The sequence below is a fragment of the Ursus americanus genome, chromosome 22 (genome assembly GCF_024610735.1).
Source record: "Ursus americanus isolate L20-20 chromosome 22, mUrsAme1.1.p, whole genome shotgun sequence".
Taxonomy (NCBI): domain Eukaryota; kingdom Metazoa; phylum Chordata; class Mammalia; order Carnivora; family Ursidae; genus Ursus; species Ursus americanus.
In genome coordinates this window covers 10,786,106-10,812,126 of record NC_142148.1, presented here as the reverse complement: position 1 = coordinate 10,812,126, position 26,021 = coordinate 10,786,106, and the positions used below count along the sequence as shown (strand labels likewise).

The following is a 26,021-nucleotide window of genomic DNA, read 5'->3' as shown; positions in this document are numbered from 1 at the left end:
GTTTGTTCAATACAAATAGAGCCTGCTCCAAAGGCAGGGGTTTGCACTGACCCTCTTGGGACCTGACGGGAAGCTGCATTGAGTTTGCTGCCCACCAATTTAAGTTAGGGGGGCCGTGCAAATGCCCCAGGTTGAAAGGAAAGAGGCCTTCCCCAGTGTTGCACTTTCCCTGGCTATACGGGGTCCTCCCATGGCTGGGATGGGACCCAGGATGTCCCTTTTCGTGGCGGGGGAAGGGGACACTGTGTTAGGGTGGTGAACAGCCCCGGCACACCAGGGGCCAGATGCGGTGGAGGCAAGGGCTCTGAGCCAGGGAAGAGACAAGTCAGCCGGGCAGGGCTCCAGGCCCAGAGCATGTGTTCTTCCGGCCGCCAGCTTTAGCCGCATGTGCCAGAGGCCAGTAGTGATCCCGGGCAAGAGACGTGGCTGGAGACCCCATGCCACGTTGGAGGGGCTGAGGACGGAACAGAAGGAAATCTGAGACCCAACATTACCTAAAGATCTCAAGTACTGGGTCAGATTAAATTGACCAGTTTAGACTAAATCTAGTGTTCTTCCTTGTGGCCCTGGGACTAGGGTTTGTGAGAAATCTCAGCTCAGTTACAGGAAATAATGAAAAGACTTTTTTTTTTTTTTTTCCTGCAGAGGCACGTGATGCTGCGGGTAAAGAGGCAGCCTCAAGGTCCGTCACCAACCTGCGGCTCTTGGGGGCGGAACCGCACCTGTCCGAAATGCGCTAGGGGCGCCACGAACAGCCCCCCAAATAACTGAGGGTGCCTGGCTGAGTGGTGGCGGTCAGGGGGCCCCGTCTTTGGGATTAGGGAGGAGGAGCTCTTCCCGGCTTCCTTCGGGGAGGGGGGCAGACAGGGGTCCCGCCGCCGGCTGGCCTTCACTCCCCTCTTCGGTGCCAGCGGACCCACTGACTTGCTCCAATGGAGAGAAAGCGGCAAAAGTGATGTGACACCACCTCCACCATCGGTGACTCAACCCCATCCACGAGCACCCGCACGCATGCACACCGGCGCACTAGGCACCTGAGCGCACGCATGCGTACACGCACATACGTGCGCGCCCCCGCGCATGCGCACGCGCCCCCGCACACATGCACTTTCCTGGCGGATTGACTGTGCCAAAGTGACCTGCCGTACCTGAGAGGGCCCCGTGACTGGGAACGGAGGGCCACCACCCTGAGAAGACGTGAATCCTGCCCACACTACTGAGCGAACAGGGAAGCGGATCCTGACCCTGAAACCTCGAGACGCGCGAGTGGAGCCCCACGGACACCTTGAAGCGCCGCGCCTGCACTCTGACCTGCCGAAACAGTAAGATCATGGACATGTGTTGTTTTAAGGCACTGAGTTGTGGGTTCGTGTGTTATGCAGCGGTGGATAACTAATCCAGCCCCTCGTTAGCTCTGTGCTCCTGAACCAGCTGCTTAACTTTACGTGTGTTCCTTGAGCTAGGACGGGACACAATAACTGCACGCCCACCTTCTGGGTTCGTCGTGAGGACCAAGAGAATGAACGAATGAATGGGACAACTGGCTGGAGCAGGGAGATTACAGAATCAGGAAATGAAGCCCGAAGGGTAGGGCAGAGCGAGGCTGTGGAGAGTCCTTACTGGGGAGCTGCCACAAGGCCAAGTGCCCAGCCGGAACCCCCAGGAAGGTCCTTCACCAAAGCGAAGCCCCACCTCCACCCTCACTTTGTCCCAGCGAATTTCTCCTGGGGCTGTAAAGGACCAGAGCTCAGCGGCGCCTGGCTGGCTCAGTCCGTGGAGCATGCAACTCTTGATCTCGGGGTTGTAAGTTCGGGCCCCACATTGGGTGTAGCGATTACTTAAAAATTAAAATAAAGGACCAGTGCTCAGAGCTGCCGGCAGTCAGGACGCCCAGCATCCTTTGCCCTCCATGCGGCCATCCCTACACTGGGTTCTGCCATCCCTTCTTCATGGATTATGTTCCCCATGGGGCTGCTGTTGCCCAAAAGCTGGCCAGGCTTGGTTCCATGGAGACAAACAAGCCAGCAGCCGCAGAATCTGATAGCACTAGAAACTGACCCTCGTGGGAGAGCCGCAGCCAGCTGGCATGAGTACCATGAGCTGGCCACGGCTCCTGGGCAGTCAGTCCTGGGAGATACAGGGATAGAGGGGAGGAGTCAGGCTTCAGCCTTCACATGGTAACAAGTGCCTGACTCCAAGTCAGAACAGACTTTCCATTTGGATGCATGTCCAGCCCTCCCTGCCCCAGGTCTGTGTGATCTCCAAACCTGAGCTGGACCCACTGTGCTGCCCACCTCTGAACTCCCACCTCAGTTTTAAGGACCCAGAGATGAGCATATCCATCCCCCATCTCATTTGAGGTTGGAGCCATTTGGGCAGAAGGGGCACAGGGACAACAAGGCCATTGTCTGTCCTCCTTTCACTGCTGAGCTGGGGATGTGAATCAGACCCTTGATGTCCACAGGCATGCAGACAGGTTGCCAGCCCATGGGCAGCCCACCTGTGGCAGGCGGTGGCTTGTGGTAACCCCAGTCCTCCTTCCGGGTCCTCCCCACTGAAGCTAATCCCACTTCTTGGATTCTGGGCACACGGGCTGGCCAAGCTGGGTGACAGCCAACATTGGCACTGGTCTCCCAGTTGCCCTGAGGGCCAGGGACTGGGAGAAGCCTCCTGTACTGTGTGCACCCAGCAAGTTAGGAGCCTGCCCCTAGATCCACAGCCAGAAGGCACATCGTCGTTTCTCTCTTGTCCTGACTTTGGCTCTTCTCTGTACGCCAGCAAGCCCCACCATATCAGCATGATAACGATGATTAGCATTCATGAGCACTGTCTGTGCCACTAGCTCAGGAAACCCCCATACACCCCCAAGGTAGGTTCTGTTAGAATCCCTGTTTTGCAGAGGGGCTAAGGCCTGGCTAGTCAGTGGGAGAGGCAGGATTTGAACCCAGGCAGTCTGGCTTTGGGGCGGTGCTCTCAGTGATGTGGCTGGCTCCTACACACTTGCTCGCCACTTTCTCAGCTCCTAACATCCGCCATCCCGCTCCCCCCACCCCCGGGGGGGGGGGGGAGGCAAAGTTCTGCAGACTGGCTTTGTTCTTGGGGAGCCCCTGATCTGCCCAGGGGCCTCCAACTTGCTCACTGGCTAGGAAAAGGCTCCTGGCTCTCTCTGCTGACAGAGCAGCTATTTCCTGGCCCCAAAGCCCCGGTTGTTGGAAATTACAATCCTTCCTCATGGCTCCAAGCTCGTGGCTTTGAGACACTCCTGATTGCACACGTCTCCCATTAGCCAAAGCAAGTTATTTCCATGGCCGTGACACAGGCGTGTTAAGAGGTAAACTGCCATACCTCGTCTGGCAGCACGCTCATCTGTCTCTGTCAGGCTCCATTCCGGCCCCACCAGGCCCCTGCTCTCCCCTGGCTGTCAGAGAAACAGCTTCATCCTGCCTGCAAAGACCTTCGCCAGGCCTGGCCCAAGGAGCTGGGGCTTGTGGACCGACAGAGTGAATCACTTTGCGAGCATTCAACAACATTGTCTTGGTGACGAATAAATCACACCTTAATGGACCATTTTTCAATTTGTAAGCCCAAGACTCCTAAAATGTTACCAGATGTGAAGGATGAAATGTACGCGTCTGGCATGGTCTTACACACAGGGGTCGCAAGCTTCCTGCCCACAGGAGAGCTGGGCACCGGCGACCCCAGGCAGAACACAACTCCGTGTTTGCCATTGTGAAAACAAGATCCAGCCCCCCTCCCCCCTCCCCCGCCTTTTTATAGCCTCTTTGGGGGAGATGTGTCTGGAGAGAGTGGAGGGAGGTGTGGGCCAGGAGACAGCATAGCTCGCATGGCTGGGATTCTGGGAAAGAAAGAACAATGACTCCAAGACCTTGGAATGGGATTGGAGGGTCTCAAAACCTTGCCAGCTTTGGAGTCAGAAAGAAAAGGTTTGCTCCCAGATGTGCTATTTACCAGCTGTGTGACCTCGCGCAGGTCAGTTCACCTCTCCGGCCTCAAGCAGAGATGATCCTAGAACTCGCTTCACAAGGTTGTAGAGAGGGCTCAGCGGGGGAGGGAATGAACGGAGCACAGAAAAGTGCCCGGCGGTTGTCGGTGCTGCACAGACCCTGCAGTAAGAGGTGCGGTAGGAACAGCTGCTGTTTACCGGGCGCGCTGGCCCCCCAGAATCCATGTCTCCCCAGAGACTAGGAGTGTGACCTTATGTGGAAATAGACTCTTTACTGACAGAACTAGTTAAGATGAGGTCGCACTGGATTGGAGTGGCCCTAACGCCAATGACTGGTGTCCTTTGAGGAGGAAGAAGGCCACGTGAAGGCAGCGATATCTTCTTATTCATTTGTTCACCTGCTCAGGGCAAGGGCAGCAGCAGCGGCAGCCGAGGCTGGCCCCCTGGGGCCAGCACCCCTGGTGCAGGGAGCCCTCTGGCCTATGCAGTACCCACAAACAATTCCTAGGGTGACCCCTGGATTTTTGCAATCTGGATTTGCTATGATCGCTGCTGCTGAGTCGTTAGGATAGGGCGGAGAGGGGCAGAATGGAGGCAAAACCGTACATCACGGCCAAGCTCCCCCACCCTGGGTCAGGAGTGTTTTTCCACCAGGAAACAAGAACAGTTCATGTGAGTTTGTTCACCCTTTGTCCCAGGACACAAAAATGTCAGAAATGTGCAAGGGCCCTGGCCACGGAGGGACACTGTATCTCACCCCTGAGGTCCATTTCCTGCGCCGGGCAGAGGGTCAGGGTGAAGACCACTGCACAGAGTCAGGACAAGTGAGTACTGCTGTGTGCATGCCGTGGGGGGGCCGTTGAAGCTCCCCTTTCCTCTGGGCCCTGGATTTCTTATCTGTAAAATGGGGGCGCTGAGTCCAGTCCCTCAGCTCACAAAGCAGAGCGGATGTCCTAAGTACAGATACGGTCCTACGGGGCTCTTTCCTCTGTTGTCCCGAGGGGTCAATGACATGAGAAATGGGTCCCTCTAACACGGCCTCTCCCAGACCGCACTTCATAACAAGCGGAGTTGACCCTGTCACTTAGTCTGGATGTATTCACTAAGCACCAACTGCGTGCACGATGCTGTGCCAGTTTCTGGGAGGCTATTTGCAGCTGTTACCACTGCTGGTGAACAATGTCGCCACCGCGTACTGAGCATTCGTAGATCCAGGAGCATTGAGCGCTTTGCCTCTCTGAATCCTCACGACACACCCGCCAGATAATGTCCTCAGAACCCCACTGTTGAGAGAAAACTCAGTTCAGAGGGCGTACGACTGGCTCAAGGCCACACAGTGAGTTTGGGCTCCCTTTAGCCTCTGCTCCAAATGAGACGCTCTGCCTGCAAGGACCCACAGCCCAGCGCGGGGAGACCTGGACCCGCCCGTAGCGAGACGTTCCTAACACAAGCTTGGATTTCTCATGCCTGACATGATGTCAGACCCTTCACATGTCACAGCGTGTTACGTCACTACGGCCTCCCAAGACCTTCCTGAGAAGGTGTTGCGTCACTATGATCATTATCCCGCCCAAGCAGAGGAGGACACGGGAGGGCAGGGGTTACGTGGGTGGGAGCACTGAGAAGTTACGACCAAACCCAGCCTTCTTCCACATCTGAGATTCTCAGTCACCGTGCATTTTGCCTCCCAAAGGGGACCTGGGTATACCACTGGTGCTAAATCAGTTTAGAGACAGTCAGGGGTGTTCGGAGTCCAGATCCCAGGAGGCTTCCTGGAGGAAGAGGATTGCAGAGGATCGGCAGAACCTGCATGGTGCACATTCCCTCTCCTCAGACCCACCTCAGGACATTTGCCAGGAACCTGGGAGCTGCATGGCCCCGGCCCCAACCTTTTGAAACTCACCGCTTGGCACCTCACTCCCTTGAAGGCCTCGGGAGGAATCCGTCCTGCCCGGCTTGGGGAGAGCCTGACCCCGCCTCCCACCGGCCTGTCCGCATGCCAGGCCAGGGCTGACCCTACACCCGCACGTTTCTCATTCTGCAGGCCCCAAGAAGCAAAGTCCAGAGCCAAGGTTATCATGGGGGTCACATACCTTAGCGGAGGGGCGGGTACACAGAGCCACAGGCTATTCAATGCAGCATTATTTGTGATCATAAAAGATTGGAACCAACCTCAAGTCCATCAGCCGGGGACTAGGTCGAGGTACTTTGGCAGGACCACATAGGACTCAGGTGTCAACGGGGGAAGAGCGAGAGGGTTTTGAGTAATAAAAGCTGACGTTTATGAAGGCTTTGAGCCTCTCCCACGTGCATCAACTCATTAGATCCTGTATCAGTCCCAGGAGGAGGGACCATTATCATCACTCTAAAATGAGGAAGAGAGGCACCCCGAGGTCAGGTCCCTGGCCCAAGGCTCACGGCTACACGATGGAGCTGGGGCTTGGTGCAGGCAGAACGCGTCACAACCACCCTGCCTTCTGCCTCCCCGCTTCTTCCCTCCTCCAGGAACTCCCCGGAACCAGGGAAAGAGGAGAAGCGCACAACCTCCAGCACTTCCCAGCCAGCGCTGGCCGGGGGGCGGGGAGCAGGTGTAATCAGAGGGGCTTGACTGAAGTGTCCTGCGTCTGCAACAGATTCTGATAACTCAGACGCTGTGGTAGCCAACTGCTCTCTACAGTCAATTACGGCCAGCGGGGCCCACTGATTATTTTTATAGCCTTTCCTGGAGTCATGACAAGGAAAACTAAACGATCCACAGGACCCCTTTCATCACGAACAGCCGGGTTTCATGGTTGGGGGTGGAGGAAGGAAAGAAAGAAATTACTTTTTTCCCCACTTTGGAGCTAATCAACAGAACTCAAGACTGGGCGGCCAGCGTGTTGGTGTTGAGAAAAGCTGTTCTCAAGCAGAACTAATTGGCAACAGAAATGGAATTTTTCCCCCAAAAAAAGTATAAACATACTTTATCCCTGGGAATTACCCTTTGGAATAGGTATTCCAGACATGCTGTGTGCAGCTGCCCATGCACAGCCGCCCGCCTCCCCCAGGCGAGACCAGAGGCGGCCCGCGCAGGCTACCGCTCAGCCAGCTCGGCCTTTTTTGCAGTAAGATGGTCACAAAGGTCATTGGCCCAGAGCAGCCCAGCCTGGAGTGGACATTTGCTCTCCTCTTGCCCAGGACCACTGCCCCCCTCCTAGAAGCAGCTGTTGGCTTTGGGATACCCTTGCCCCCATCCCCACGCACTGGTTTGGGGGGACTTCATCCCCTCGCAGCTCCAGGGATGAGCCCTGGCATATGAGCATGGGAAATTTGAGGAACAGGCATACAACCCAACAAGAAACAAGAGGCAGGGGAGCCTGGGTGGCTCAGTCGGTTAAGCATCTGTGTTCAACTCAGGTCATGATCCCCGGGGTCCTGGGATCAAGTCCCACATCGGGTCCCACATCGGGTTGCCTGCTTAGCAGGGGGTCTGCTTCTCCCTCTCCCTCTGCCCCTCCCACTACTTGTGCTCTCTTGTGCACTCTCTCTCTCTCTCAAATAAATAAAATCTTTCAAAAAAAAGAAGAAACAAGGCACACACACAAAAAATATGTAATGAAGCTTCTAGAAAAGAGAGCTCTTGCGATTTTAGAGGTGCAGAGTGGTTGAAGTAACCTGCCCAGAGTCACACAGCATGGTAGTAGGGGATTCAGGATCTGAGCTGAGGTCTGTAGGACTGAAGAGTTTGTGACATTTAACCCCTAGGCTCTGCAAAGAGGTGGCATAACCTCTGGAGAGAGCCAGACAAACCGGATTCAGCCCCATCTCTGCCACTTACTGCCTGTGGGATTTCAGGCAAGTTACTTAACCTCTCAGGGCGCCTGGGTGGCTCAGTCGGTTCAGCGTCCGGCTCTTGGTTTTGGCTCGGGCCGTGATCTTGCGGTTATGGGAGCGAGCCCCACGTTCGGCTGTGTACTCGGTGTGGAGTCTGCTTCAGATTCGTTCTCCCTCTGCCCACCGTCCCTCCATCCCTCTCTCTCTTTCTCAAATAAATAAAATCTATTTTTTTAAAAAGTTACTTCATCTCTCTGCTCCTCAGTTTCCATATCTGCGAAGTGGGGCCTCTAAGAGCGCCTCCGTTTGTGGGATCTGAGGGTTGAACGGATTAACAACGATACACGTACCGTGTGAGCAACAGTACCTGTCACGAGTGAGGATTTGTCCCTACCCCTGTCACTCTGTGTCCCACACTTGCGAGAACCAGGCTAAGTAAAGGCAGGGGTTGGGGAGGAGGGAGCCATCAATGCTACGAGGGCAAGGTCTCCAAACGCTTCTCCATATTTTCCTTCCTGTCGTGGGGCCGTCAGGCTCGGGTCCCCTCCAGGAGCAGCTCTCCCACAAAGATGAGAGCCATCACGAACCCGCGGCTCGCTCAAGGCTTTCGGCTATTCTTAGACCTGGAGATACGCAGCGAGTGGCAGCCAGGTCTGTCCACGGCGGTGACAGTGGCGATCCAGGGGAAATTCCACTCATTCACGTGGCAGAAAGTAAGCCATCAGACGAATGCCACATGGTCGAGGGCACATGTGAGTTGGCAGAGCACAGTGGAAAATAGTTTGGGACGTGGTTTGCTATTGTCCACAACCCGGCAGTCCCGCTTTCGGGTGGACACAGGAGACACAGGCCAGCTTGTGTGCACTAGGACACGTGCAAGGATGCTCAGAGCAGGGCCGCTTGTGACAGCAAGCACAGGTGGGAAACAACCCGGATGCCTCTAGATGTGGGAAACACGCTGTGGTTCACCACGCAGCAGCGTGTAGCGGGGGACGACGAGGAAGCAAGGAGCCGCGTGCAGCCACGGGCATGAACTTTAGTGATGAACGCTTTATGAAAACAGAAGTGCCACAAGACAACACAGATCTTTTTATAAAGTTCAAAAATAAGTAAAAGTCAATAGTCTTTCGTTTAGGTATAAATACTTTTTTTTTTTAAACAAGGGAAGTCGGGATGATGAAACAGTTCTGCAAACGGATGGTGAGGACAGTTGTCCCACATCGAGAATGTACTTGATGCCACCGAACTGTATTCTTAAGAAGGGTAAAATGGTACCTTTCATGTACCTTTTACCACAATTTTTAAAAAAGCCATAGAAAGGGACACCTGGGTCGCTCCGTCGGTTAAGTCCCAACTCTTGATTTTGGCTCAGGTCATGATCTCAGGGTGGTGACATCGAGCCCTGTGTTGGGCTCCGTGCTCCTCGGGGAGTCTGCTTGGGATTCTCTCTCTCCCTCTCCCTCTGCCCTTCCCCCACATGCATGCACACTCTCTCTCTGTTTCTCTAAAAAAGTAAAACAAAAACAAAAACCTAAAAATAAATTAAAAGCCACAGAAAGATAAACACAAAATTCAAGATGGTGGCTACCGTGGCAGGGGAAGCATGTAGGTAGGTGTAGATAGTTGTCAAAGGTCTAGTTCCCAGGCTGGGGGGTGGCTCTGTGAGGGGTTTTATTTCATAAATAAATGTGGTGAGACTGCTAGATGGAAGGGTGAATGGGGCCATTCAGGAGCCTCTTCCAGTGTGTCCTGTGGAGGCTCTGATTAATTCACTTTTACCTGAGGTCTATTTTATAAATCTCGAGGAAAGTTCTCTGGACCAGGATTTGGGGACCCGGGATATAATGGGGGCTGCTGAGCAAGTGAGCAAGGCCTTTGGCCATTCCCTCTGCTCTTAATCAGGCATAGGACTGTCTGGTCCTGGGGCGGGGTGGGGGGGCATTCCGTGGTGCATTTGGAGGGCACGCGTCTGCCCTCCTCCATGTGCTTGCATCTGCAGGGTCTTCCCCTCCCTTCCCCTCACTCATTTGGAAGGCAGGGCCGGGCACGCTCCTCAGAGGAGCATGGGTGGAGCAGGGGTGGCAGAGCCAGTTCAAGGGATGGAACAGTGACAGCCGCCTGGCCACAACAGATCCCACAACAGATCCCATACCCTGCCTGACTCCCAGTATATCAGAACTCTAGTGTGGGAGGGGCGCCTGGGTGGCGCAGTCGTTAAGCATCTGCCTTCGGCTTAGGGCGTGATCCCGGTGTTATGGGATCGCGCCCCACATCAGACTTCTCCTCTATAAGCCTGCTTCTTCCTCTCCCACTCCCCCTGCTTGTGTTCCCTCCCTCACTGGCTGTCTCTCTCTGTCAAATAAATAAATAAAATCTTAAAAAAAAAAAAAAACGACCTCTAGTGTGGGAGATGGTGTTGTTTACCAGCCCTCCCACCCCACCTGACACAGACAAGAGGGGTGAGTGCAAGAGCCACGTAAGAGTGCAGAATCTGGGCCAGGGCTGGTTTGAGAGCCGATGATGTGCCTGCAGTTCCACTGCCTTCATTGTTATGCAAATGAAGGTCCACTGCGTGTGTTGGCACGGGTTATTGAAATGTGGCATTCATAAATGTAGTATGTGGCTGGAGATTCCTGGTGACCCTAGTTCATGGTTCTCCCAGAAGCTCTGACTGCCTTGTCACTCTTGGCGACATAGCAAACCAGCTATCTCTACAAGCTTATTGAGTGCCTACTATGGAATATAACACTGAACAAAACAAGGAAAAAAATAGATAGATAGATAGATAGATAGATAGATAGATAGATAGATGATAGATAGATAGATAGATAGATAGATAGATAGATAGATAGATATACCCTCAGGAAACTTACATTCTAGTAGGGGACATTTAAGAAAAGACAAATAATACAGTATTCTAGATGATGGTAAGTGGTAAGGAATGAGCCATGTGGAGATCTGGAGAACGAGTGTTCCAGGCAGAGGGGAAAGCAAGCGCAAAGGTCCTGAGGCAGGACTGTGCCTGGCACAATTGAAAATAATAAGCATGGCAAGGGGGAGAGCAGGGGAGATGAGGTCCAGATCCTACGGGACCTTGCGGGCATGGTGAGGACTTGGCCTTTTACTCTGGGTGAGGTGGGCCCAGGACTGGAAGGCAGGAGGGTGTTCTGAGCAGAGGAGGGACAGGATCTGATTTCATTTTAATAAGACCCCACTGGGTGAGAGAGGCAAGAGAAGCAGACACCAGTGAGGAGACAACTATAACAGCCCAGAGAGAAATGCCCTCCTGGACCAGGGTAAGGGCAAGGGAGGGGACAAAAGTGGTGAGCTTCCAGATACAGCTTGAAGGGAAAACCAATAGGATTTCTTTTTCCTGAAAGATGGAAGCAGCTGGGTTCTACTTGTGTGTTTTGGGGTCAAGAAAGTTGGAGACCTGACTAGGAAATAGAGATACGGCTATCACAAAATAGATACCTTCTTCCAGCCTCCTGGGACTTGTGATATGCAGGCTTTGAAAGGAATGTTTTAGATCTCCATGAGCTCACGTGGGTGAACACTCAGGATATATTACCCAGTGGAAACAGGAAGATGCAGAAGAGAATGTATAGAATGAGCTCGGTTGTGAAAACTAAAATTACAAGAAAAAAAAGGTGCAAAGAAGAATGAGTGAATGGTCTGGAAGAATAAACACCTGACTCTTAACAGGGGTTGCCCAGGGTGGGAGCCGCTGAGACAGACTCAGGATCACCCTTCCGAGCACACAAAATAAAATAATTATAAAACCCATTTGTAATTATTTTTAAAAGTGCTGCGAGCATGCCTCCATTCTCGCCATTGTAGCTGTGCTGCTCTGAGCCAGCGTCCCCACCTGGGCCTCCTGCTTGGCCTCGGCTGAAAGAGACGGAGCTCAGGAATGGGAAATACTTTCCTCTGCTGCTCGCTGGCTTGGGAGAACTGGAAAGGGCCCACCTGGCTTCCAGGGCTTCTAAAAATAGAAAGGTGTCTTAACTTTCCTATAGGTTTGGCTTAGCTGTTCCTTCTACTTATTCCAAGATGCCGTTTCTGGTAGAGAGTTATGCTCTGCACGTGAAAATAAAGTACGGCAGGAGCAAGACTTTAAGTGGATGGAATTAACAGGGAGCTGCCCCTGATGGGTCGCCAGAAATGCCCCTGCACGCAGAGCAAGGGAAGGTGCTGAGGAGCCCAGGGCCGCCGCCATCTGCACTGGGGCCCAGATGCGGCCTGTGTAGATGACATCTCCTACCCAGCACAGTCTCTGCATCCTTTCCATCTCTCAGAATGGGACTGAGGAATTGGGCTGTTTGGTATGTTTTAGGCAAGAGGAGGAAGCTGCAGACTCAGTGCCTGGAGTCTAACTCCCTTTGGGTGAGGGCTGAGGACAGTCCATGCCAGGATTTCTGAGACCCTGGGCACAAGCGTGTGTGCTGTGGGGCCAGTGGTGTGCTGGGAAAGGTTAGCAGTTGGCACTCCAGGGGAGATAGAGCGTGTGTGTGTGTGTGTGTGTGTGTGTGTGTGTGTGTGTATCATACGAATATATGTGCATAGACACATACAGGTTTACCATAGATTGTACTGGTGTAAGGACGTGCAGCACACAATTTACAAATAAAAATAAAATTTACAATACCCCCTTATAAGTTTCATACATACTCGACTGAGTCACGCGGAAGGGGTTTGTTGATTTTGGCCCCCAGCCCTTGTATCTGGGGTCAGCCTAGGCTTACAAGTGATGAGTGAGGGTAGCTCGAGGCTGGTGGGTATCTTTCTTTACCTTAAGGATCCAGACAAAAGTGATACAACAGAGTGTAGTTTGTCAACGAAGTGAGCAACGACCTTCCTTTGGGGGCTGTTGACAAGGGAACAGCCACAGAGGGGACACACTTCTATGCTTAATCTGCATCGTTAACTTTTCCTGTCTCTTCCCTCAACTCTAGACAATCAGCAAAACCATAAATTGAGCCCTGAGTCGTCCTGTTACCGGTTCCCATGGTGTAAGGACTCCCACTGGGGCTGATTTCCCAGGCCACCAGCCTGGGGTCACCGCACGCGGGCTTGGGGAGAGGTGTGCAACAGCAGACTATCGAATGTGCTTCCACCAGACGGCGCGGACGGCAGTGGCCCCGGGAGCCTCCGGAGCAGCGGAATGTCCTCAGACACGGAAAGGGATGAGCAGTGAGTACCCATTACCTTTGTACCATCATCGATTTGATTATAAGTCTGCGAAATTTAATTTTTAATAACGGCTCTGTTTAGCAACACGTTCACCGCATTTCTGACGGTCTGACCATTGGCTTTCAAGAGCCGGGACATGCTGGCTCCAGCGCGCCACAGTGTAGGGACCAGGTGGCAAAGAGTGTCCCGGGTTGGGGAGGAAGCGAGTCCCTCCATCTCTGCCCAGAGCCCAGAGCAGCTCAGGCACCAAAAGGCCGGGGGCGCTGAGAGTCTCAGGGGGGCAGAGGCAGGAGGAGGCAGGAGAGGACAAGCAGGGCAAGAGCCCAGTTTGGGCACATGTGAGCCACTGCTTCGCGGCTCCCCAGAAAGAACTGGAGGGCCCGGGGGGGGGGGGGGGCTGCTGAGCTTCTGATGCAGAGTAGGTAAGCTTCCTGGCCAGCTCGCACCCGGGTGAAGTCACTCCCCGTGAAAGCAGTCCATTCTGCTCCTCAGAAGCTCTCGGGGCCAAAGGCCTGGGATCACTGATGTCAGTAACGAGGCTCTCAGTCCCTTCTTCAAGCCCCCTTCGTGCCCGCCTCCTCCGGCGCCTTCCCGGGTGGCAGGGCTCGTGGGAGACCTTCGTCTTCTCTAAGCTTGTTGAGAACTTAAGTGCCCTCCAAGCAGACGCACGGAATTTTCGAGTCGCAAAGAGATTTTAGAGATTTCCTCAAACAATCCCTTCATTTTATAGATGAGGAAACAGAGGCCCAGAGATAGGAGGTGACTTGGTCAAGGTCACAAGAAAAATCAAGGGCAGAAGTGGGTAGGATGACCAATCGTCCCGGTGTGCCCAGGACTGGGCAAGGGTGGCCCCGGGACCCCCACTCAGGTCTCCGCTCCAGCCCAAGGCAGAGGGCCTGGGCCAATCCCCGAAAGGAAAGGAGGCCTGAGTCAGTACAGAGCTGCTGCAGGGTGGAATTTTCCAAGAGGAGAGAAAAGAGGAGGCCACATCTGGGTGCTGGGATCTCTAGCTCTGCCCAGGTGCCTGGCACCGAGGGATTTCCCACCTGCCTGGGCCCTGCTCTGTGTTTCCCGGGCCCTCGGATGTAACATGCCTCCACTTCCTCCGTGCCAGGGAGACACTCGCTGACCCGATCTGCGGCTTATCTCTGGCTGCCGCTTCCACAGCTGTGGGGCTGTGTATGCAAATAGCCTCCGATAATATTAATACGTGATTCCCCCCGGGGGAGGCGTGTGGAAAGCGCTGTATGTGTTTCACAATTCTGTTTCGTCCAGAGGAGCAGTGGGGGCCCAGAATGATTTGAAACAGATTTTTGGAAAAGCAGAATAAAATTGGAACAAAACCTAGTAGAGGCATGTGCCACTCTCCCCACGCCCAGCTCTCTCCACCCCTGCCTGATGTTAGCCATCTTCTCCCGTCCCCAGGAGCCCACTCCAGCAGGGTGGCGAGCACAGCACGTGGCATCGGGCACCCTTCATTCCCGCCGGGAGCCCCTTCCCGGGACACGTGCCCCTGCCCATCCAGAGATGAAGGCTCCTCGCTGCCTCTCTCTGACCTCTCTGCCTGCCTCCCACAGGTAATCCTCCCCTCGACACCCCCTCCTCCTGAACCCCGGCTTCCTAAGGAGATCATGGAATCTTAGAAAAGAATATAGACTACTGGAAATGGACAGTTTAGGGCAAGTCAAGTCAGAAAGACAGAGATCTGATTCTGGTTTCTGCCACCAACCAGCTGTGTGACCTTGGGCGAGTCACTTCTCTGAGCCTCTGCTTGCTCAGTGTACCACGACGGTAATAATACTTGCCCCACCAGAGGCTCATGGAGGTTCCCTGAGCTAAAGTTTCATAAATGCCTAGCACAGCACCTGGCATATGGCAGATACACAAGAAACACAGTCACAGTAAAAGCCCCTTAAAGAGTTCCAACCACTCCATTGCAGAGATGGACAAACGGAGGCCCAGGGAGGGGAGAGAACTCGCCCAAGGCCACACAGCAAGCCCCTGCAATCCCATCCCTCCCCCTCGCAGGCTCCCTTCTCCGGGGAGCTCTAGGGCGGCATGCGAGCAAGTGCTGGCCTCCTCACACTTCACCTCCCTCTAGCGTCTGGTCCACACGCCAGCCTCACTCACCATCAAGCAGGTCGGGGCTTCAGGCCGGGGTACGCATCCCCATCCAGGCAGCCTGGGTTTCTCTGTCACCGAGGTGAGCGGCAGCTCTCATCGGCTGCAGAAGTCGAGCTGGGACTCCGGGAAGCCCGTCCAGACTAGCCCCTCGGGAGGTTGCTTCCAAGGAGCCCACTGTCCCCCAGTCTTCCTTGTGGTGCTGAGGGCCTGGGGGACAACGCGCTGCCGGGCTCTGATAGCACGGCCGGCCTCTTATCTGACCTGCGTCCGGGTGCAGGCAGCCGTGGAGCCCGGGTTCCAGGAAGCCCGCCTGGGCCCCCCCCCCCCCCCCGCCGGCCGGCCGGCCGCTCTCCCCGGATGCTGCTTGCTGCTCTGGACGCAGCCGATTGCCCGTCAGTGTCACTGAGCTCTGCCAGGGAGAATTCCATGCTGGCCCCCAGCAGGCGGGGCCCCCACCCCTTCACGTCCCACCCCCCACTCCCATCTTGGCAAGGGGACGGGAAAAGGCAGCTAATTTCAAGTCCGCACAGCGCTTGTGTTCTTGTCCTGAACTCTCTACGATTAATCACGGAGCATCTGATTTCTGCTTCGCCTCAGAGGGGGGTGTGGGGACGCCTGGAAGTTTCTGTTTACTCCATTCTGCGCCGGCTGTGTGCTAATCACAAACAGACAGGGACACAGCCTTGCCCTCCCTCCGCCGCCTCTGCCTCCTCTTCCTACCTTGCCACTTTCATGTCCCCTCCTCACTCCTTCTCCTTTTCCTCCTTTCTTCCCTCTGCCCCATGGGTCCCCCTCCGTCTGTCCTGTCCGGATCTGATCGTCCACACACCGCTTCCTGTGGTCCTGGTTTCCCCTGAGCCCCGTTGTCCCATCTGCACCTCCCACTTCTCCTGGGGTGCGAATTAGCTGGGCATTTTCCCTTTACGTCTTTAGAGTTAGTGGTCAGCTTCTTTTTCCTTTTTTTTTTACAACCTAATGTGTTCAGGCTTTCCCCTCACCCCTGCCACCCCTGTTACATTTGTATGTGCGATTCCTGCAAACTTGCTGGTGTCTCGGTCAGGGGGTGGGGTCCGGGCACGACACGCCAACGGCTCTATTTGTCACCTTGGCACATCAACTCTGGGATTCCGCTCAGGGATGGCCCCGGAACAAAGCCCCCATTGACCACCGGGGCAGAGAGGCCTGGCCCCTCGGAGCCCACCAGCCTGTAACACCTAGAGATGAATTTCTCTCTCCCTTGGCTCCCTTCCACCCTGCAGCCACTGCAGACAAGAAACCAGGAATAAACAGCCCCAAAGAATAGTAACTGACGCCCCTCCCCAAACACACACCACACACTCTGCAGAGTCATTTGGTAAGACCTTGGAAACCAGAAATGAGCACATACGCCGCCACCCAGAACATAACTCAGGCATGTGCCGAGGGAGGCACTCACACTTAAGCGGGTTGCTTAAAAAAAAAAAAAAAAAAAAAGGTTTATTATAGGAAACAATTGAAAATAATGTAAACACCCATCAAACAATGACTGGTTACTCAGAATGCAAAGGGTCACGCTAGGGCTTACCAGGCAGGGGCTTAAAAGGAATGTGCTAAGTTGGTCGGTGACAACAGCAGTGGGTCTCCAAGACACATGATTGAGTGAGAAGGGGGTCAGAATGAGATCGTTGGTATAATCCTGGTGGTGTAACCCTCCCCTATGCACACACACAAAAACTGAGATACTGCAGAAACACAGGTCAAGCCTGAAAAATAGTCTTAAAGGATTGAAACCAAACTGGGTCATTACCTCTGGGAAAAAGGGAGGCAAAACTGTATACTGGTGGTGCTCTCACCTGTAACAGTTTCATTTTGAAAAGCGAAGCTGGAATCATCTATTTCCTATGTCCCAGCAGCTTCCTCCTCCGCACCGGGGTGCAGAAAAAATGTCATCCAAGTGCGCGCCCCCGTGGACTGACTCAGAGAATTCTCCGGCACGTCCGCGGAGAGGTCATAGCCGTGCTGAGGGGTGAGCCTGGCAATTCTCCAGACACTCAGGTGTGATCACTCCCACTTAGATGTGGGACCCCTGAACCAGCAGTGACTCGTCACGGAAGGGATTCCTCAAGAGCAGGAGAGCTGTCCGAGTGCCTCCCCCGGGGGCTTAGGTCTCCTGGAAATGAGAACAGCAGATACATATCAGAAAGGAAAGTATTGAAAAGTGCCGACTTGGTTTCAGGAAACAGCGTCACCTACTCTAACTCAGAGAACATGAAAACCATTTAGAAACACTTGCCAGGGATGAATATGAACAAGTCGGGGCCTTACGGAGAGAGCACTACTGAGCCATTTAAACAGTCCCCTCCCCCGTCACATGGACACGACAGGCACGGGGACCTTGTGTTCCATGCAAGGTGCTCCTTCCGTGCTAGTGATGAAATTCTTCACCTGTCACATGCCTGCTGGCTTTGGGCACTGAGCGAGGGGAGCTACGGTATAGAAGACAGGTGACATGCTCCGCAGCCCAGAGCCAGGGGCACCCAGCTCCTCGGCGCCCTCCTCCTGCGCGGAAGGAAGCTCCGGGTCTGGAGCCCCGTGGTCTCAGGCGTGGCTTTCCAGCTGTCAGAGCGTGTGGCCCAGGGAGCCCGGGGCAGGGCTCCCACGAGGCGGCCTCCAAGGCAGCTGTAGGGACTGGGCCCGACACAGTGCTGAAGCCTCTGTGAGGAAGTGCCTCCTGACTTGACCACGTCTCCAACATTTCCTCATGTCTCCTTTTAACGAGAAAGCAGGCCTCAGGCTTAGGTCCTTCAAACCAACAGCGTCTGGCTAGAACAGTGTTTGGCAAGTGACCATGGTTTTCCGTGGACAGTTTCCTATTTGACTCTCTTAAAGTTTAATAGTCCACCAAGTAAGGGGAGAATGCACAGAATCCTGGTAGGACGTGGGGTAGAGTCAACAGTAACGTGTTCACACGGGTTCACGCGTCGGGACAGTTGCACTGCGGTACCGCGGAAGGTCGGGTGTGGGGTGCGTAAGACTTCCCTGCACTTCTCCGCAGCTTTGTCAGGAATCGAAAACTAGGCTAAATGTTAAAGTTCATTTAAATCTTTTTTAAAGATTTTATTTATTTATCAGAGACAGTGCGAGCAGGGGGAGCAGCAGGCAGAGGGAGAAGGAGAAGCAGGCTCCCCACCGAGCAGGGAGCCTGATGCGGGACTCGATCCCAGGACCCTGGGATCATGACTTGAGCAGAAGGCAGACGCTTAACTGAGCCACCCAGGCGCCCCAAAGTCTATTTAAACATTTTTAATGAACCCAGAGAAAAATCAGCCCATGCTATTTTTTCAACACGTAGGTCCAGAGAGAAATGGAGAAAGATCGATTGTGGCAAAAACGCTGACACTTGGTGGGTCTGGGGGAGGGGCGCACGGGTGTTCTTGATGCTCTTCACCCAACTTCTGTGCAGGTTGGAAACTTGTCATAGTGAAGTTAGAGGAAAAAGGAAATCCATGTACAGGAAAATCCTAAGTACATGGGGGCCCCCGGAGACGAATATGGCCAGAGTGGTCAAAGTGGTGCCTGAGTTGTGGGCATTTGGGGGACCCTAGGCAAAGAGGTGGCCTGGCAGGGAGATCCCACTACCCACTGCCCTAGGACCCACACTACAGCTTCCACGGGCACACACCTTCCAGACAGTACGCATATCCATGCTCCCCTCCCCTCACAGCGTCCTCACTATGGAAGCGGGGCAGGTTCCGTCACCCCACATGCCAGGCCGTGTATTTTGGGGACAGAGATGAATAAGGAGGAAATGTTCTCGTAGGAGACGGATGTGTAAACAGACACCCACAGAGCCAACCAAGTGCTCATGGCAGCCCAGGTAGTGAGGGGTGAGTGCCTTTGAGAAGAAGGGGATGCCCCAAGGAAGTGTGTCACCAGGGAAGGATGAGTAAACAGAAAGGTTATGCGATCTTTCCAGAGAACCTTCCTTCCGGGCCCTCAGGGTAAGGCCCCAAACGGCAGCGTTTGTGCCCCGCAGAGCTCCTCTCTGGCTGAATAAACAGCCTGAGGGCCTTCACTGTGCCAAGCCCTGTCCTGCGGGTCCCCTAGTCCCCTAGCTGGGGACTCTCTCCCCTCAGGTTTCTCTCACCACCCTCCTTGGCTCTCACCGGGCTAATTCCTTAACCCTTAACCTGCTGGCACCCAACCAAGAGGCACATTCTCCCAGAGCTTTCTCTGAGCCCCCACTCTGGGCATCGTGGCCCTCTTGGCACCACCGTCACTGCCTTACTGGGGCAGAGCTGGGTAAGCACTCAGGCCCTGGAGTCCAGTCTGGGCTCCTCTGTTCCCAGCTGTATGACCTTGGGCAGGTCACTTGACGTCTCCAGGCTTCCATATCCTCCTCTGTAAAATGGGAATAACTATAGGGCCTCAAGAGTATGTTCAGAGGATTGGGTGAAACAATACCTTCCTTCTTAATGTGTAGTGTGGGGCCCAGCCGACTGGAGCTTGTTAGGAGAGTCCCAGGGGCGCCTGGGTGGCACAGCGGTTAAAGCGTCTGCCTTCGGCTCACGGCGTGATCCCGGCGTTCCGGGTTCGAGCCCCGCGTCGGGCTCCTCCTCTATGAGCCTGCTTCTTCCTCTCCCACTCCCCCTGCTTGTGGTCCCTCTCTCATTGGCTGTCTCTATCTCTGTCAAATAAATAAATGAAAAATCTTTTAAAAAATATATATATATAAAAAAAAAAAAAAAAGGAGAGTCCCAGACCCCACCCCAGACCTCCCAAATGAGACCCTGCATTTTACCCGGATCCCAAAGTGATTGAAGCACAAGACGTTACACGGCAAGTCTGCAGACCCTGTCTGGCTCCTGTTAAATAGCCGTTATCATCATCATCATCATCATCATCGCTGTGTCATCCCACGAGATCACCTGTTTTCTCGTTCTCCTCCACCCGGTCCATCCTGACCAGGACAGCCCTGTGTGCCATTGCATGCGAAGTGCCTGGAGCAGAGTAGGTGCTCGGTAATTAAGGGCTGAATTCACTCATTTGTCCAATTCTTGTGGAGAAGCCAGACTGGGAACCAGGTGGCCTCACTCCTGGCTTTTTGGACTCATTACTGCCATTAATGCCCCAGATCCTGCAAGACAGCGGGGACAAAGTCTGGAGTGGTGACAGGACCTCCCACTCGGGAAGTGGAGGTGCAAGCTTAACAGAAAAAACAAACCCCCAGACTCAGCCTACTTGGTAAAATCCATCATTTTCCTGGTAATGACATCAAAACTCCCCTCCTCTGTCAGCCCCGTCAACCTTCAGCGCTGCTGAGAATGTCACGTCGCTGGATTCTTCCTGAAGATAAATGCCCAGATCCTTCATTGTCAGGCCTCTCCTCCACACTCATCTTTACCCAGAGCCTCACCCCAGGCACCTCTGCTCCCCTGTGACAAGCTACCAGTCCATCAGATAGAAGAAGGCTCTGTTTTGCTGGGGAAACCTTTAGAATGACAGGTTCCCGCTCTGGCGTCTGCCAGGGCCATAAACCTTGGTTCAGCAGAGGAATGAATCTGCCCTGAAGATGGGAGCTTTATCAGCTGAGGGGATTAGCAAAGGCAGAGTCCTGACCTGAGAGAAAATCCCAGCCACCCTCCGCACTCCCTTCGGGACCCTCCAGAGTCAAATATTTTCAGAACCAGCCCCAGTTAAGTAAATAGTTCTCTGCACGTGAGTGCCCCCAGGGTTTCTCCGAAGACCTGACGTTCTCCACTTGGTGACTGTCATTTCCTTACAAACATAACATTGAAAGCGATCTTCGCATTCCCAGAATGACTTCCCCAGCTGAGGAATTCTGCGAGTCCCCTTGAGTTCAGGACTGCTGCTTTATTCTGTGCTCTTATGACAACACCGCCTAAATGCATCCTGCACAATTTGATAAGAGCCCTTTGCCCCTCTCCCCGAGCATGCGTGTCTTTCTTTGCCACAAACGTCTAGTAAACTCTTCAAGTATGCACTGCCTAAATTGAACCCTGATGCTAGGCCACTAATGGGGCGCCCTCTTCAAAGCCATTCTCTACAACCCAACAGTTTACATGTTGCTGGAAACAATGGACTTAAGTGCACAATTTATTTGGGTTGGCTGGTTTCATGCTGGTTGGAATCTGCTTTGGGGGGAAAACAAACCCTGCATGTGTTTAGATTTATAATTTATACCGAAAGCACAAATACCTCGTAATAGGGCTAGAATGAGACACAGTTATGAGCAGGAGGCATGCACATGTTGGCTTTGCTCTTTCATGGACGCACTACCAGAGACTACAGACTGCGCTTTAGTTAAGCCACCACCTCCCTTGGCCTCCCCCCCCCCCCGCCAAAAAAAGCCCATCTATAGCAGAAGCTGCAGTCTGACCTGTGGGCGAGTGTCCTGATCTGGGCTTTTCCCAGCTGTTCTGCACACCTGCTCCATCCCCACAACAGCCTCATCCTCGGTGTCGTGATCCCCAGGTTAGGAAGGAGGAAACTGAGGCATAGGAAGGTGAAGTCACTTCCCCAAGGCCCCACAGCAGGTCCTAGAGCCAGGATTCACACTCAGGGAGTCTGGCTCCAGAATCAGTGCTCTCAACTCTTAGATACTTCTGTAGTCAAGTCTACAGAACCCCTAGCCAGAATGCCGCATTAACTCAATTATTGATTGCTGTCGAGTTGGAAGAGAAGGCAAATGGCAAGAAAATAATAAAATGATATTGGGACTTAACCAAAGCAAAAATGAGGTCCCGCTCCTCAAATTAAACCACACAAGATCTGGAAAAGAACACGTTCAACCTCATCTTCTCTACCTTCTGCACCTCCACCTTCAGGGCCAGAGAAGGAGATGCCAAGTCCCAAGGGGAGACCCAGAGTCGCAGAGGACCTCCATCAATAAGAAAGAGCCAGCGCTGCCCTTTGGATTCCAGAACCAGGAACAGGAAGAGTGTGCTCCAGGGAGATCGCTGTGGTGGGCATGACAAGAAGGGCCCTTACTGCGTGTCCTCCCTGGGTCCCCTGCCCTTTGCAGTGTGCTGATCAGCTCCTTCTGAAAGCCTGTGTCATCACCCACTTGAATCTGGGTGGCACTATGACTTGCTTTGATGGAATGAGGTGGAAATGCTCGTCTGCCAGCTCTGGAACCAGGCCTTCACACTGGACTTTCTCCCTTTACTTTCACTTGCTTGGAATTTCAAGACCACAAATAGCGGAGAGGCCTGGACTAGCCCCCTAGAAGACCAGAGGTCCATGTGGAAGGGAACCACGGCACCTTCACTGACAGCCAGACCACTGCTGGGTGTGTGGGGGAGGCCGCCTTGGACCCTCCAGCCCCAGTCGAGTTGTCAGGTGACTGTGGCCCCGAGAGTGAGCCCAAGAAGGCCAGCAGCACTACTGCCCAGACTGCCACCCCACAGAATGGTGAGAAACAACCAACTCCTCGTTGCTTTAAGCTCCTAAGTTTTGGGGTCATTTGCCACCCAGCAGCTAGAGTGGAAATCATTGTTAACACAGTGAAAATGAAGGTTCTCTGCTGAAACCACAGCTGTAAAAGAGAGTATTCCCATATGACCACGTCCCTAGCACAGCAGTTTCTGGAGGATTTATGGAAGCATGTGTCGTAATGTGTCCTTATGAGGATACTGGTAGCCCTGTTCGCTTCTGCTCACTTATTAAATAATTGGCCATTGTTTTCCACATGAAAAAGGAACCATCGTCAGCACTGGAGACACAGATAAATTTGGCACAGGACTTTAAGAACTCCCGGGACAGGAGGGGAAGTGGACAAGAACACTGCTAGACAGGAATTCATTCAGGAAATGTCCGAGGACCGGGCACCACCACGTTCAGGGCTGGGAATACAAAGATGGGAAGGTCACAAATCCAGACCTCCTGGGGTCTCTGTCTAGTGAGGGATGCAGACTTTCATAAAAAGAAGACAGGGGCTCCTGGGTGGCTCAGACACAGTTAAGCGTCCCACTCTTGGTTTTGGCTCTGGTCCTGGGTTGTGAGATCAAGCCCCGCATCGGGCTCTGCGCTCAGCGGGGAGTCTGCTTGGATATCCTCTCCCTCTGCCCCTCCCCCTGCTTGTGCACACACTCTGTCTCTCTCAAACAAATAAATAAATATTTAAAAAATAATAAAAAAGAAGACATGTGAACCTATGACCACAAATGGTGCCCAGTGCCATGAAGAAGCAGCACGGGGTGCCCGGAAAAAGAGTTCACCTGGTGAGAAGTCTGGAAGGTTCGCTGGGTTAGTTAGGTCAACCTGGAGCCCAACTTTGTTTTACATACAAACACAGAGTGTTTTCCTCATGGTTTTTATATATACTGAACTTTCCTGGGATGCTATGACTGTGTAAGTTGAGAGAAGACTGCACTTGGCTTTGCTCGGGAATTCACGTTGGTTGCTATTCTGAAGGACCAGCTCCAGCAGCAGTTAGACTCAGCGTGCTTGGGGCGTGTGGGTGGTCCGCACCCCACACCTAGACCCACCTGCGCTTGCAGCTCTCGGCTTTCCACCTGGAAGCTCAAGCACCTGGAGACTTCACTAGGGCTACCAGCATTGCCGCATAATGATTTCATCATAAATTACTTTCTACTCTCCTTCTTCTTACAGTTTGAGAATTACAGACATTGTCTCCTTCCACAGGTAGTTAGGTTACATTATTTGAGGAATCTCATTTCCGGGTTGACAAAGAGGCCTTAGGTCTATTAAGGTTAGAACCACAGGCCTTGGGGCGCCCGGGTGGCTCAGTCCGTGAAGCGTCTGCCTTCGGCTCAGGTCATGATCCCAGAGTCCCCGGATCAAGCCCTGCATCAGGCTCCCTGCTCAGCATGGAGTCCCACCATGCTACAAAGGGGCTGGTAGATTATTCATCTCAAATCTATTTGAAAAAAAAAAGTTGCCCAGGGTGGGTTCAGGCCAACTTATAGCATGTGGACTTTATTTTATAGTCAATAAAGTCGTTCTTTCTCTTCTTGAGCCATAAAACTCAGTCGTCTTTGCATGTCTGTTTTGTATTACACATTCCAGCCCCTCCAATCTCTTGATAACAAGTTTCCTTAAGGGAGAAATTGTGCTGCTTGTTGGGAAAATGTGATCCACCACGGCCCCAGAGATGCTCGAGGACTCCAGACACCGAGATGCAGGGAGGTGGGGTGTTTAAGGGTCAGAGAAACTGAGCCCCAGGAACGCTCCATCAGCAGGCTGATGACAGCTGCCCGACAGTAAATAGGAGACGTGTATTCTTTCTGCCACTTAAATTCCCTGGCTTTTCTCTGAGCAGTAAGTACCAAAAACAAATACATATTTGTTTCATTCTGTTTGGATTCCAGTTGTTAAGATAGAATCGTTTCTTGTGTGTTATGCATTTTTTTAAAGGTACTTGAATCTGTACCTTATGGTTTAACAGCCATGGAAAAAGTCTTGAAATATTTTCAAAGGGAAAGAGGTGGGGCAGGAGGGAGGTGACAGAGATAAACGATACAGTTATCAAAACTTAAGAGCCAGTGCAAACCAACCGAGTTGGAGGCAAATGGGACTGAAGGGGAGGAAGGGCTCAGCACATGCCACCAGCTTGCTTTCCATGTGGACTTTACGCAATCTGGGACACCCGGAGGGAGCCTGTCTGTGGGGCAGGAGTGACCCTAGGACTTCTGGGCACTGCAGTGGACAAGGGGGCGACTAAGAACAGCAGAATTGACTTCTAGAGTTGGTCTGCACGTTTCCAGAAAGTTCAGTGTTTCCCCACTTGCCTCAGGACAAAAACAGCCACTGGCGCTTTTTAGAAAGGCAGTTTTGGGGTGCCTGGCTGGCTCGGTCTGTAGCGCGTGCAACCCTTGATCTAAGGGTTGTGAGTTTGAGCCCCACGTTGGGTGTAGAGACTATTTAAAGTCTTTCGAGGGGCGCCTGGGTGGCTCAGTCGTTAAGCGTCTGCCTTCGGCTCAGGGTGTGATCCCAGCGTTCCAGGATTGAGCCCCACATCAGGCTTCCCTGCTGGGAGCCTGTTTCTTCCTCTCCCACTCCTCCTGCCTGTGTTCCCTCTCTCGCTGTCTCTCTCTCTGTCAAATAAAAATAAATAAAATCTTAAAAAAAAAAGTCTTTCGAGGTGCCTGGGTGGCTCGGTCGGTTAAGGTTAAAGCGTCTGCCTTTGGCTCAGGTCATGATCCCCGGGTCCTTGGGATCGAGGCCCTGCGTCCCCTGCTTATCAGGGAGTCTGCTTCTCCCTCTCCCCCTGCCCCTCCCCGCTGCTTATGCACGCTCTCTCTTTCTCTCTCTCTCTCTCTGTCTTGCTCTCAAATAAATCAATACAATCTTTTAAAAAAATTAAAAAAATAAAATCATAAAAAAGACAGGTTTAAGGGACTCACCCCAAACTGAGTGAAACAGAATGTCCAGGACAGATGGTTAATTGAGCTTACTTCATTGTAAGAATACAACATCTAATACATAGAACATGCAAAAATCTGTTGTTATTGTGTCCATCTACTGCTTATGTTATCGGTAAGGCTTCCGGTCAACAGGAAGTTATTAGTAGTTCAGCTTTTGAGAGTCAAAGCTATCCATGGATTTTTGACTGGGTGGGGCCACTGCCCCCAACTACTGTGTTGTTCAAGGGTCAACTGTACATAGATTTTGATTGATCACCCTCATTTACTCATGGGCACTGCTCTGGGCCAGAACTGTTCTGGTTTCTGGAAATCAAGCGGGGAAAAACAAGGTCCATGCCTACACGGAGCTCATGTTGTCACAGGGAATGCAAATAATAAAGAAAGCGAGTAAGTATGTCCAGAATCTCATCCTTTCTTACTGGAAGCAGAGCTGGAGAAGTAAGGCAGTGCCAAGGGTGCCTCGAAGGCCCTGAATGAGGGGAAGGGTGCTGGTAGTTAAGGTTAGGGAAAGCCGGAAAGATAGAGACTATCGGGGGGCT

General features: G+C 53.1%; 1 protein-coding gene across 4 annotated transcripts in view; it reads right to left on the bottom strand.

Annotated features, from left to right (window-relative positions):
• The window catches only part of RIPOR3 (RIPOR family member 3), a 74,199-nt gene extending 58,690 nt beyond the window's left edge, over nt 1-15,509 (bottom strand). For 3 of the 4 annotated variants that reach the window (XM_087853505.1, XM_045771539.2, XM_087853506.1), the window contains exon 1: nt 15,101-15,508. Coding sequence is in view for 2 of the 4 variants with exons in the window: in XM_045771539.2 (XP_045627495.2) it covers nt 15,101-15,103 (3 nt within the window). In the remaining 2 variants the exon portion in view is untranslated. Of the gene's footprint in view, nt 1-15,100 lie in introns of all 4 variants that reach the window. The other variant, XM_087853504.1, reaches the window with a different exon arrangement.
• Nucleotides 15,510-26,021: the final 10,512 nt, after the last annotated feature.